At 40.0% G+C, this 14756-nt stretch overlaps 1 protein-coding gene across 1 annotated transcript in view; it reads right to left on the minus strand.

Moving 5' to 3' along the window:
• Window positions 1–1959: 1959 nt before the first annotated feature.
• The window catches only part of CACNA2D4 (calcium voltage-gated channel auxiliary subunit alpha2delta 4), a gene marked incomplete at both ends in the record, with an annotated part of 176901 nt that continues 164104 nt past the window's right edge, over window positions 1960–14756 (minus strand). The window contains 5 exons of the mRNA XM_081330661.1: window positions 1960–2055; window positions 2228–2298; window positions 3823–3968; window positions 9091–9208; window positions 13244–13264. Coding sequence (XP_081186787.1) covers window positions 1960–2055; window positions 2228–2298; window positions 3823–3968; window positions 9091–9208; window positions 13244–13264 — 452 coding nt within the window. The remainder of the gene's footprint in view (window positions 2056–2227; window positions 2299–3822; window positions 3969–9090; window positions 9209–13243; window positions 13265–14756) is intronic.

A 14756-nucleotide genomic window follows, 5' to 3' on the forward strand; every position in this document is an offset into this window, starting at 1 on the left:
CAGCCCATTTGGCCACAAAGGCCGAATCCATAAAGTTAGTGGTAGCCCCAGAGTCAATTAAGGCATGGACCGGAATCCCCTCTGGCTTGCCAGGAAGGATCAGTCGTGCCTCCAAAATCAAATGCCGTGGAGGTTCACAGGCACCGTCGGAACGGCGTCGCTCGGCGTGGCCGTTGTGGTTCGCCCGATCGTTCACACCGTCTAGATCGGGCTCGGGCCGTTTCCCGACAGCAAAGCAGGGGACTTTCTCAGGGCCGGCTTGGTCACTGACGCCCGCTGACGCTTCTTCGGGCAAGAAGCAGCCAAATGTCCAGGGTCCCCACAGTAAAAACACAACCCCTCCGATCGTCGTCTGTCCATTTCCGTCACCGATAGACGGGACCTGGCGGCACCCAGCTCCATTGGCTCCTCCCTCTGGACTGGGGGCTCACGCACAACAGGGGCGGCAGGGGTCTGTGGGGTGGCACGGCGACTCTTACGCTGCTGCAGCCGGGCATCGATCCGCAGACAAAGATGGATCAGCCCATTCAGGTCTGAGGGAATGTCCACGCGGGCCAGCTCATCCAACATCTCCTCTGACAAGCCATCCTGAAAGGCATCCATGAGCGCAGCCTCATTCCAGGCGGAATCCTGGCTAAGCAGCCGGAAATCGCTGATATAGGCCTGTAGAGGGCGCTGACCCTGCCTCAAAGCTTTCAGGCGTCGGGTGGCAGTCTGCGCCTTAATCGGGTCCTCGTACATGAGGCGCATATGGTCACAAAACCCCCCAAAGTTATCCAACAAAGGGCTAGGCTGTGCCAACAGAGGCGTGCCCCAACGAGCTGCATCTCCCGACAGAAGGCTCAACACGAATCCCACCTTATCTCGGTCAGTGGGGAAATCAGCTGCTCTCACGCTGATATAAAGCTGGCATTGTCCCAGGAAGGCAGGAAACAGTTCTGGTTTACCAGCAAATTTATCCGGCATAGCTATCTGACATTTCCTCCTGGGTGGGGGGGCAGCATGTACCTGAGCCTGCAGTTGTGCCACCTGAGTGGCCAGCAAGGTGAGTTGCTGGTTGAGCTGGGCATTCTCGGCAAGAAGCTGCTCCATCGAAGTAATAAGGGGTGGGTGGCTGAAAGCAAACTGTTCTGAACCAGCCCTCTTCTCGCAACCCCTATTCGAAAAGAAGAGACTGGAAAGCGTCCAAGGCCAAAAGGCTTCTGCCAAGATTTAATTACGCAGTTAACAAAAACACTAGAGCTTGTCTTCTCAAGCGGAAAAGTTGCTTTCAGCAACCAGCCCCTCCCCAAACACTCCTTTTATAGAGAGCTCAGGGCGTGGTCTCCTTGTGCCTCCTCCCGAGGAGTCCTGCAGCCTTTCTTTGTTTGTTCCTGCTTGACTGCCTCCTGCGTCGGGCGTCCTTGAACAGGGCCAGCTGTGGGTCATCTTCCTCCGCACTCTCGGGCTCACGCAGCTGAGAAGAGGTCCCCGGCTGAGGACTCTGCAAAGCCTCCAAACCATCATCAGCCGGTTCGTTTCCCTCCTCCAAACCATCATCAGCCGGTTCGTTTCCCTCCTCCCCCTCAGAGTCATCCGATACATCAGAGCCGGCTGTCGGACCCACAGGCTGGCCCTGAGTCACAACACTGTATTAGAGGTTTAAATCCAGTAGATAGCACCTTTCTCCAGGTGGAGAAAGCTAATTCATTACAGTCTATAGTATACGTTATATGCTAAGACAAAAATCTAATAAACATCATTCCCCCAACACTACCCTTATATGAACATCTCTGTACTGTAGAGATGGAAAGAGTCAGTTGTTAGCTTTGTCTCATAGTTATTATCTCTCTCTTCTTTATCACTTGTAAATACAATGTAGAGTTAGGAAGTCCTTCAGAAATGATGAGGTCACGTTCTGTTTGAGGTCCATGTGAAAATAGCAGCCCAGGCTCAAGGTAAGGACTGCAGTGCACTTTGTCACCGCAGAAGAAGAGCTGTGGTTGACAGCAGAAACAGGAGCAAGGTTGATGAGGCTGAAATTGCTGCAGCTCCTCCACAATCTTGGGCATTTTCCTGAAAAAGAGAAGGCCAGCGGGTGTTCAGCATCCCTAGTACGGTAGTAGAGTAGGATTGGCTCCATGGGAAATGAAGCAGACCTTATGGTTACAAGGGTATTGTTATACATCTAATTCTATAATTTCTGCATATTATTCTGTGACTGAAAGCTATGGATAACAGATCTTACCTCTGGATGGAATGCATGGCAGGTGTCTGGTCGGCGTCTTAGTTTCTGAGAGCGCATCCTGTCGCATTTCACTGAATTGTTATGTACACAGCTGTTAAGGCTAATAGCAGTGTTTGGAAATGGAGAAATAAGGACATCTTACTTAAAATATCTAGAGTCAGGCGGAAGCTGTGCTGGCCAATCATTTAAATTTGCAACTAAAAATACTGACAGACCTACAGCAATGTATTTCCACTGCATACATAGCATTGCCTGATGCTCAAGCTAAGCAGGATGCTTCAGCCCACATGGATAATATTTCAGCAATGGGATAAGCCTACATCCAAAGTCTTGACACAGGCAGGAGATTTCCTAAATGTTTCTACCACCCATGTTAGGCGTTTCAGTTGAGATGAACTGGAATTTGTGGGCATGTTTTGACACAAAATATCCTCAGATCATGTTGAAACTGACAGGACTTCATCACAACTAATCTGGCCCACTTTATGTTTTATGGCTTTCAGTTGGATTGGTTTCCTAGATGGGCAGCAGGCTGAATCTATTGAAAGCAATGGCTTTCATCTAGTCTTGGGACACAATCTGTAAGTTGTTTTCCTCTCTGTGCTGAACTAAAGCTTATCAGCAAAAGTCCAAGTGTAATGTTTCATTAGATACATTTCCTATTTCTGCACGAGTTATATCTTTTCTCACCAACAGGCTGGTTCAGGGTGAACATTTCCAAGTTATCCTAAGGAGGTGAGAGCTGAACTTGGAAGTTAAGCTTTGAAGGCTAAGCAAGGTTGAGATGGGGGACTACTGGAGAATCCTAGAATAAGCAATGAGCAATTCTATATGATTGTCAAGAAAACGTCATGCATGTGTACATGAAGTAGTTGGCAGGAGCTGAATCTAACTCAAAAGACTCTTGTTTTTTATCATTGGCATGTTGGTTCTGCTAACCTTCCTGCAGCTTCTAGGTAAAATCGGTAATATGTATTTTAGCGGCTGCACCAGGACATCTATAGTACTGTTGCAATTCATTATGGATTTCTGGACCAAAGGTTGAGAACATTGGCTTAACATACTGTGCCTATCCAACCAAGTAGTCAGTCTATATAGTATATCATGTGGATCCAGAAATGTGGCTTAATTGAATACTAAATAATGATTTAGAGTAAACTGTCAAATCTGTAGCAATAGCAACCAACAGCACTGGAGATAAAATCAAAAGTATCTTGCTTTTATTGTTGTAGTTTCTAATAGCCCTTCTGTCCTTCTATATCTCTACTGAAAATCAGAGGCACAGGCTCTTAGAATTACATTTTTATAGAGAATTTGGAAAACAGCAAGACTTATTTTTTCTGCTTATCTTCATAAAAAAGATTTATAGAATGCAAAAAAGCGCACACATTTTACTTTGCCTAAAGGGTATCAAACAATAATAAATAATTGTAAATAGCAACTAGCAATATAGTACTGTTTCGACTTCACTTTTTAGCAGTATTGTTTTTACTCCACGTTTAAATGGGAGCATGCTCTATTAATCCCTTCTAAAGTTATGAAGGAAAATGCTAGATTTGTACCTCATTTGTGCTAATAAATTGCCAAAGACTTACAATCCAGTACAACCATTGCCAGGGAAAAGATATATTTGACTTCTTTAGCTTGCAGTGCAAAAGATGGGAAGATGCTGCAATCACAGCTGGCGTCAGTTACCAGGAGCAGAAGGTTGCTCTTCATAATTTGCTGCACCAAAAACATCCTGCAGGATTGAGAAGGACATCCATCCCCAAAGACGATGTTATTTTTCCCCCAAAATATTATTTCTATTAAGAATTTTAATTGCAATAGTAAAAACTAATACAAGGTGAACTTTGAGAAAGAGAAGACAATGGAAAGAATAGAAAGTGTAAGAAAAGAGAAAAAAAGAGTATATAATTAAAAAGAAAATGTATCAGGAAGCGACTTCCAACCTTCATCATAACAATATAAACCAATTTAATAACTCTCTGCCCTCTAAAAAGTTCAACAAACATGTCTTCAACAATTCAGTTCTGGGAGTTGCAGTCTGCAAGTCTGAAAGTTCCAACGCAATGAGGAGAACCCTAGTTTGGAATAGATCTAATTATCTTAGTATTAATTTAAAAGATACTTGCAGGACCATCTGCTGCCGGGAACGACTTCCCATTGCCCAATACGCTCACACAGAGAAGGCCTCCTCAGGGTACCATCAGCTAGGCAATGTCGGCTGGCGACCCCCAGGGGGAGGGCCTTCTCTGTGGGAGCGCCAGTCCTATGGAATCAGCTCCCCCCTGAGCTTCGGATGGCCCAAAATCTCCAGTCCTTTCGCCGCGGCCTCAAAACACTCCTATTCCACCAGGCTGACCTGGACTGACAGGCATTTTAATTATATTTACAATTTTTAATTTATTTTTAATTTTTAATTTTAATTTATTGCACAGATGATTTCAATTATATTCTTATCTTAATTTCTGTACTTATTATATGTTTTGTTGTTAGCCGCCCTGAGTCCTTCGGGAGATAGGGCGGGATATAAATCCCATTAATAAATAAATAAATAAATAAATAATAAATAAATAAATAAATAAATAAATAAATAAATAAATAAATAAATAAATAAATGCATTCCAAGCCCAGCCCTTTTTGTACAGGCATGGATGTCCCTCCAAAATATATAATGGTGGAAGGTGGGGGGGCTCAGATCTTATTTATTTATTTATTTATTAATTTAATTTGTATACCGCCCTTTTCCCGAAGGACTCAGGGCGGTGAACAGGGCAATACATAATAAAAACAAGATACAAAAATTAAAAATTATTAAAAGTTGTTGTTGCTATTCCCCAAATTCTTGTAGATTTTGACAGCCCTTTATTGGATAAATTGGCCCCACTTTTGGTTTCCCATAACATGCTGTCTTCCCATTGATTGGGTTGTGGGTCATGGGAACAGGGCCACAGAAAAGCAAAACTACCAATGCAACATCACCTTAAACTATGAAGTCAGAGATGTTGTAGCTTCATTTTGTTCTTAAGATAAGGCAGCTGACTGGCTACCTAACCTGGTCAATTATGAAACTGACTTCACCAGTTTCCTCTCGTCTATAAAAAAATACCTCGGACCCCAGTGTGTCTCAAAGTAAGGAAAGTGAAAAGAAAGGGATGAAATATTTGGATCCCGGAGCTCTGTTTTGTAGTCTTTGAGGAGGAATGTATAATAAATAATTTTGAGTGAGGTTGGAGGTTGAGCAGTTGTAAAGGGGTGACTAAATGCCTTATTACATTGACTTGTATTTATTTGATTTCCATAAAATACTTTCTCATATAACAGTAATGTGGCACAGGAGTTTGGTTGACATATAAAGTTAAGAGGTAATTTTAAGTCACCTCAAGGCAGCCACAGTGCTCTGCTGCCCTCTGCCGGCACTTTATAGGTACAATTGAATCATGTGCCAAAATCTAGAGGAAGGGAGACTTCTAGCTTAAATATTAATTGCCACCAAAGATACTGTCTTTGTATCGGCATATTGGTGGAAGTTTCATTTAAGTTTTCGTGTGCACGGGTTTTTCTGAAGACCATCCTGCAAATAGTATTGAGTTGGTAACTTGATGTGAATTACCTGCATTTTCTAAAACCGGTATCTATATACTAGTTTTCTAGCAGCAGTGACAATACATCAACTCAGGGCTACCGTGTTTCAGACAGTTTGTTTCATATCTCAGTGCCATCATAGGTCATAGATCTGTAAGGATCATGGAGGTTCTTTGACAGAATGCCAATCTGAACATAGGATGCAGTTACAGGAAGCCTCACGGATGGTCCTCAAGCTGCTTATTAAACACTCTGGTCAAAAAGTCCCCAAGAACAATAATACCAAGGTAGTCACTACAAGGTAGTCACTACAACTACAGGTAGTTTTTGAGATACAATCAGTTGCTTAGCAACTGTTAAAAATTCCGATGGGGAGGGAGTCCTGGTTCCAAAGTTCTGATGGCTGCCTCCGGCCTGTGGTCATGTGATCAAATCTGGGCCCTTGGCAAGGGGCCTGCATTTAGGGCTCTTTGCAGCATCCTGTGGTCATGTAACTGGGTTTTATGATGCTTTTTGCCAAAACATGTCATCTGCTTCCAGTTTTAAGCAAAATTGGCTCATAGCAAACCAATGGGTTTGCTTAACGACTGTCGTGTTTGCTTAAAAACTGTGGTGGTTATGTAACGACTGCTTCAGAAAGGGTTGTAAAATTGGGCTGGTCACATGGGTGACCCGCTTTACAGTCAGGGTCAATTACAGTCGTAAGTCAAGGACTACCAGTATTAGGCAGCTCCTTCAACTAGGCATTTGTGTTTGTCTGTCTATATGTGAGCCTGTTTGTTAGCCTTTTTGGCAGCTGCACCATACTGGGTTCAAGCTTTTGTTTTTGCTGAAGTAGATATTCGGAAATTATCAGGAATCTTCTCTATCACTTTCATTCATCATACCTCACATGTTTTTATCCCTAATATGTTGCTGTTTACTTTTCTCCTTCAAGAACAGAAGTCATTAGTTCACAACATCTTGATGGAGGATGAAAGTTGGGTTATGATGTTGCAGCTCAAACTTCATAACATGCGTATTGACATCTGTTGGTGAATCACAACAAAAGCCAGGTGCATATTGTGATGTCATAATGCACATTTTGTTCTTGGTATTTATCTTTGTGATTTGTATCTGACGTCTGTAACTGTAAACAGAACATACTGTAACTAATCCTCTTCCTGCAATTTTCAGTAATTTTTTTGTTTAATGTATTTGATGGGCTCCTATAACCACTGCATAGTGGGAAGCCACAAGGTGCAATCATATGAAGTCCTTGCTTAACAACCAGTGCAGTCCTAATCACAGCGAGTGGGACTGCCGTTGTTTAGCAATGCAGTCCTGTAGTATTTTTTTTTTACTAAGGAATGAATTGCTTAATGATACATTTTCCGGTCTCAGTTAGTGTTGTTAAGCAAGGACTATCTGTAACAACACTACCAATGAGAAAAAAACATCATGCTTTTCTAAGTGTCATTTTAAAGTTAAAAATATTTATGTTTATCCAGTCTTGTTTACTTTTGCATCCCCCATCCTCTAGTGGTGTTGAGTGCTACAAGCACTCCACTGTGAGATTAAACAGTCTCACAAAATACAATAATTGCCAGATGGATTAGACTTGTTCTTATGAGAATTGAAATGATTGTGTTTGTTATACAAGAACAGACTTACTGAGATTTTTATCTGCAACAAGCCCCACAGAATTAAAAGACCTGAACAATGTTTCATCTGATCCTGAAAAGAAAGAGTTCCAATGTGTCAGCCCTACAAAGTAGACCAGACTATGAAACCATATGTAACCAATTCCATGAATGTCAGGACTACTTTTATTGGGACAGATATAATAACGATTGAAGATAGCTTGCAAGCTGAATATGCTTCCTGCCTTTATGTGAAATAGGAAAGGGCTTCTTCTCTGAGACATTTTCTCAAGTTACTTTCTTGGCCCAGGTTCAAGCCTCTTTTATTGGACGTCTGTCCGTCTGTCTGTCTGTCTGTCTGTCTGTCTGCCTGCCTGCCCCCCGCCCACTCTATCATCTATCTATCTATCTATCTATCTATCTATCTATCATCTATCTATCTATCTATCTATCTATCTATCTATCTATCTATCTATCATCTATCTATCTATCTATCTATCTATCTATCTATCTATCTATCTATCATCTATCTATCTAACATTTATCTTTTATCATTTATCATCTATCTATCATCATCATCTATCTATCTATCATCATCTATCATCCATTTAATCTCCCTCCCCTTCTTCCCTATTTACCTATTTTGTATGGCTACCTATCTTACTCTGGATAGCAAAAAAAAAAATAAAATAAAATATAAAAACGGTTAAATTAATATATACAAATATGTGGTAGCCAAAAATAAATACCCATCATAATGATTAAATTAACCACAAAATGGGCCCCTGCACAAACTTGGGGCTCTAGTTCCAGCACAAAGCTAGGTCTTTAAGGACTTATGAAAAGTCAGCAGGGCTGGGGTCGTCCTGATCCTTGGAGGGAGAATGTTCCAGAAGGCCTTGGTAGCAGCTCTTCCTCCTGTCCTTTAAGGCCATTCTCTCTTCCTTCTACCCAGTGTTAGGAACCAGAAAGAAGACCTGTCTCCAGGTATTACCCATCTAATGAGGGTAGCACAGGGTGATGTCTTCTGGAGCTGAACTTAAGTGCCAGGTGCATGTAGAAGGTAATAGTCAGGATCTTAACCAGGATTTATTATTTTGCTTTTTAGTGCTTGCAATATTTTATTTATTTATTTATTTATTTATTTATTTATTTATTTATTTTAATTCCATTTATATCCCGCCCTTCTCCGAAGACTCAGGGCGGCTTACAAGCTTAGTAGTATATTAATTGCATTTGCATTCAATATCCAATTATTCAGTCTAAATCCTATTTTTGCTTTTTACAATTTTAATTCCCCATCTATGTTCAAAATATCCCAATCAGTTATAATTTCAAAACAAGTTATATTTGGGTAACCAAACGTTTCCCCTATTCAAAATTCTTAACATATTCTTCTTTTCCTTTTTATACCAAGATATGATATTCTGGTTACAAATCCTATCTATCTAATTATAATATTTCTATTGCTAACAATCTATTCTTAACCATATTCAAACATCAAATTGATACTATAACATCCCCCTCTAACAGGTCAAAGCTTCTGTTTCTTTCAGTCTTACTCTAGCTTTCTTTCTTTGCCGACTAACTGGAGGAAAAGGGTCAAAATTCTTGGTTGCTCTTGAGAGGCATAGATAAAGACCATTCTCTTACTTCTGACAGGCTCCACAGTCAATTAGTCCATTGGCCTCTTTGATGGCAGGCTCGTATACAAACACCGGATATTCAGTGTCACAGGGTTGCAGCGCATCGTGTTTCCTATGTTTGTGAGCTAGAATGGGAAAAATAAATGAGTCAGAGGGAGAAAATCAGGCACAAGAAGTGAAAAATGTGGAGGAGAAACAAAACGCATGGACATCAACGGCCAATAGATGCTGCTGATGAGCCAATGATTGAGGATGTCTTGAATGTATGATGCTAATCTCCCTTCACTCTACAGCAGGGGTCTCCAACCTTGGCAACTTGGAGTTGAAGTCCACAAATCTTAAAGTTCCCAAGGTTGGAGACCCCTGCTCTATAGGTACAATTAAATCCTGTGCTAAAATCTTCAGAAAAGGAGACTTTTCCAGACAAGTTAAAAAATTTTGAGTGACTGTCCAACTCTGCTGAAAGAGAGGACGAAAGGAGCAGGAAAAGACTTTTATAATTCTCCACAAATGTCTGTTCTTGACTTAAAGGGACAATTGCATCTCTAACACCACCCCCACCCCCAAGTCAGGTAGATTTAAATAAATTGGTGCAATAACTCATGCAAGGCTCAGTGCATCTGGCCATTCTTTGGCATACACCTTACTGAAATAAATGAAATGAACATGGTTTGGACAAATCTATCTAATACAACGAAGAGAGAAATGCCAAGTGACTCATTAAGCTTGTTCTCAGCTGTAGATTCCATGGGACCAGCGTAACAATGGGAACTTTTATTTTAATTCAAATAGCCAAAATACAAAGAAAGGCAATAAAGCTATAATGCCAAGTCATTGCTCATATTCTTACTAAAAGTAATTTCAGTAATAAACTTAACAAAGCAACCCCCCTCCCCTTAAAATTTTTACTTCTAGGATGACAAAAAGATAACATTTAATTTAACTTGCCCATTTGTAATGAAAGCTCCCCATGTATGTACTGGGATGAGAAGGATAAGCAATTTTAGTTCTTCCTTTGAAAAGGAATTCCTTTTGACTCAAATGCAATGTTTTATTACAGACTAATCTAATCAAGAAGCCGATAATCTTTTAGTTGCATGGGATGTCAACCATCTGAGGTCAGTGGGATACCTTGAAGGGGGACGTGAGTTGATCAGATAAAGAAATAGTTCAGTTAATACATAACCTGGTTGCCAGGAGGGAAAAATCATTGATCCAACAGGGCATCAGTCTCAGTCAAAGTGCAATGTTTATTTAAGAATAGCAATTGGAGAACTATCATTTGCAAATATATGGCAATCTACATAAATAAAATTGCTTGCTTAGTGCCTCCTTCCTCCTGGAGGAAAACATTGCTAGTATTTACCCCTGTCACTAATGACCCCTCAAAATAGCACAAATATTATTATCTATTGAAATGTATTGGCCGCCAAGCTCCACTCTGTGTAGTGAATAAAAGTAAAAGAAAAAGCACAAAACATAAAAATAACATTTTAGCATGACAACTTTGTTGATTGTATCTCATGATTTATGTTGATTGCCTTTATTTAGTATCCTATGACTATTACTGAGTTCGCATCTTATGATTTATGATGATTGTATTTTATGGTTATGATCATGATTTATCACTAGTTGTTTGTATGTACCCTTATACACCAGAGACAAATTCCTTGTGTGTCTAAACACACTTGGCCAATAAACAATTCTATTTCTATATGCTATCTATTCAATGATCAAGTTCACTGGCATTAGAGAGAGAGGACCTTGAGGCAAATTGTCCGTAATGGTATAAGTCAGTGATGGCGAACCTTTTAGAGACCGAGTGCCCTAACTGCAACCCCAAACCCACTTATGTATCGTCGTGTGCTGGGTGGGCGTGGTCAATTGGGTGGGTGTGGCCCATTGGGTGGGCATGGCCCATTGGGTGGGTGTGGCTGCGGTGGTAATGGCAGACTGGATGGGACTAAAAAGTTCAATCAATCAATTCTAACTTTGCGAGATCTTTTTTTTTCCCACGAGAAGTTGAAAATGATTGATTGATTGATTGAATCTTTTTTTTTGCACACGATGGCGGAGACCTAAAGCGAAAAGGTTTTATAAAACCCAGCTGAAGGCCTAGGACAGGGGCGATGGCGCATGTGCCAACAGAGAGGGTTCTGCATGCCACCAGTAGCACTCGTGCCATAGGTTCGCCACCACGGGTATAGGTTCTCCTGCTTGAGCAGGGGGCCGGACTAGAAGACCTCCAAGGTCCCTTCCAGCTCTATTCTATTCTAAAATAGGCAATAATTGTTACATAAGGAAAGAGGGCTGAAACATCCTGAAGCCCTGGGAAGCAAGATAGTATTCAGAAAAGACTCAGGCAACTCCTCTCTAATTCATTGGGACATACAAAGGAAGGGGCGGCAAAAGACTATCAGGGTTGGAAGATTCTGCTATTGTAGCTTACCTCAATAAAATTTAGTTCTACTCTGTTTACTATATCTGGTCTATCCCAAAGGGCTGACAGTAGAGCCATATATTCATATAGAAGTAGTCTTTGACTTACAATCATAATTGAGCCTGGAATTATGATTGTAAATTATTAACTGGCTCATTATATGATTGACATTTTTGTGGTGGTTGTAAGTGAACCTATGGTTGTTAAGCAAACCCATTGTCTGCAATGGGTGCAATAGTGGCGCAGTGGTTAGAATGCAGTACTGCAGGCTACTTCTGCTGATTGCTGGCTGCTGGCAGTTTGATCCTGATGGGCTCAAGGTTGACTCAGCCTTCCGTCCTTCCGAGGTCAGTAAAATGAGGACCCAGATTGTTGGGGACAATATGCTGACTCTTTAAACCACTTAGAGAGGGCTGTAAAGAACTATGAAGCAGTATATAAGTCTAAGTGCTATTGCTACTTCTATTTTTACCAGAAGTAAATGTTGTTTTCTGGCAAAATATGTAAATCGTGGACACTGCAAATGGTTGTAAACGCAGACCACTTGCTGAATGCCCAAACTGCAATCACACGACTAGGGAGGACAGTTATCAGAACTTTGTATCCAGATTGTAAGTATGTTTTCTGGGTCCATTGTCACTTCAAATAGTTGTTAAGAGACTGGTCATAAATTGAGGACTACATGTAATATATGAACGTAATTTTTTTAAAAATGCAAAAACTGAATGACTATAACTATGGGAAAGCCATGAAGAAAATACTTCCCTTTTTCCAAATTTGAAAAAAGGATAGATGTTAAGATGGAAGACTTAGAAGAATGAGTGGAAGATTCATCTTAGCAATATATAAAAGAATCCTTACTCTTCAGTTTTCTCATTTTTTATTCTGCCATTGTTTCAGTTTTCATCGACAGTAAAAACCATACAATATTCATTAATTTTATGAAGGTGTGTAGGAATATATATATATCTCCCAGAAGAAGGAAGCAGAAGCCACCAGCCTGATGATGACGGATGGGATTCCGTCGAAACATCGCCCCTACACCTTTAGTTCTACGCGGGAAAAACCCCGAATAACCAAAGATCCACATATATATGTTAAATACTTGTTAACTATTTAGATTACCTTGCTAGGCCCCAAACATGGGACAAATCTTTATTTCCTGTTTCAGCCTAACCGAAGGCCATCGACAGGCAGTAGTCACAACAGTGACAGCTCATATTTGTGTAAAAATTTTTTAGATTGCTAACAAAGAATTAAAGGGAGACTGATATGCATTTCAAACCTATTTGTTTTCATCAGTAAGCCATACCCTTCTGAGATTGTGTGTATATATATACACACACACACATATGTATATGTATATATATGTATATATATATGTATATGTATGTATATATATATTTGTGCATATATATGTGTATACACACACACACACACACATATATATATATAGTATATATCACTAGCTGCATCTATATACAGTATGTCATGCACAGTTATGCAGCTATCAAGAAAACATGAAAAAAATTACAAAATATATTTATCTTCCATTGAATTGTGGCCAGATAATCAAGTAGAAAGTTATATTCCTGTTTCATCTTGAAAGATGTAACTGGAATATGCATAAATGGTGATATTATGAACTTTGTTGTTAAATCTTATGCACGTCTTCTTCTGTTTCAGAAGACAAAACTCTTTGTATGACAACACTACTTACCATGATGAAAAACAGATTTGGCTGTATTGTTCACATGGCGTAAGAATTGATGAAAATGAGTCCATCATGACATGTCCAGAAGATGATGGCACAACGTTATTGTGAAGAAACATGAAAGGGGGGGGGAGGTAGATGGAAAATGAAGAAGAAAGAAAGAAATGATATGAAAGTATGGTGGTTAAAGCTATACAAGGTCACAACTATTCTATTTGAGATATCCCAATGCTGTGCTATATAAAGTTTTAAAGGTGATGACCAGCACTTTGAAATAGGTTTCTGGCCCCAATTCTAAGTATATGTTGTTACCTTTTAAGCCCTACATGGAGTACTGGGATACATCCAGGATTGCTTTGCAAAAGTGAAGGTGTCCACTTGGTCTGATTATATAGAAAGCTTTTGTTGAGGGCCTTCTCTCCCCGAGTCATTCTAGGTAACACGTCTTTATGCTGGCAATTCCCAATCTGTGGCAATTCAGGCAGCCTCAAACTTGCAGGATCCAATCTGGGTAAGTCACCAGGAGCAGAGGTTTAGTCTTCCAAGCTTTCAGACTTGTGCTGGAGCCCATCCTCAAGGAACTTCTCTCTCACCAGAATGTATGCTTTTTTCATTGACTGTTGTTTCCTTTTGCTGCAAAGTCCTTGGCTCCTAAATACCTCATAATCTGGTGCTAAATCAGCAGTCCTGTTGACTGACATAGGGCCTGGTTCCCAGGCTTCAATCATTTCCCTGGCTATCTTTGTACCTGTTCGGCCAACAATCTTAGGTGCTGTGAAATTGAATGTGTGTCCTTGCTCATTGCAATGTGAGGCTATCACTGAGTTTGGGTCTCATACTGCTTGATTTACATCAGAGTACTGCAACATCTCCATGCTGGGAATTGGATTCTTTTTTAAACTGGATAACAATCAGTACAGGAAATTCTATACAGCATTTCTTAGCACTGTCAGCCTCCTCTGGCCCAAATAAGCCTCAAACTTGTTTAGATTTTAGAAAACAGTTAAACAATTAAAATGAAGATTGTTCCACCACTCTTGCCATGACTGATTATGAAAGGTTAACACAAACACTGATCTCATTATACTGTTTTATTTTCAGGTTTTAACTTTTGCATTTGAACTGGTATCAATTTATTTATTTGAAAATAAATATATAAATAATGTGTCTGTGTTCTCTTTGCCTATCTGTCTCACTTTCCTTGTATGTAACTATCTTAAGGACCATTCATCTGGTTAATTTGATGATTGTCAAGATTTGGGGGAATGTATGTATTTATGACACATGTGGTGCAGTGCTTTTTTGAAATTGTTACTACAGCTTTTTTTAAAAAATGTACTTAATAGTAATAACATTTTGGAAATTCAGGATATATTTTAAGAAATTCTTCTTTTCTCTTTTTTAAACTCATCTGATTTGCTTTGTCATTATGCACAATCAGTAGTCACCAAGACTAGAACTTTATTCTTGAAAAAGAAAAAAATAAAGTTAACCATTTTCATAATTTTAATAATCTATG

Source organism: Vipera berus (assembly GCF_964194415.1).
Source record: "Vipera berus genome assembly, chromosome: 6".
In the NCBI taxonomy this organism is placed as follows: Eukaryota; Metazoa; Chordata; class Lepidosauria; order Squamata; family Viperidae; genus Vipera; species Vipera berus.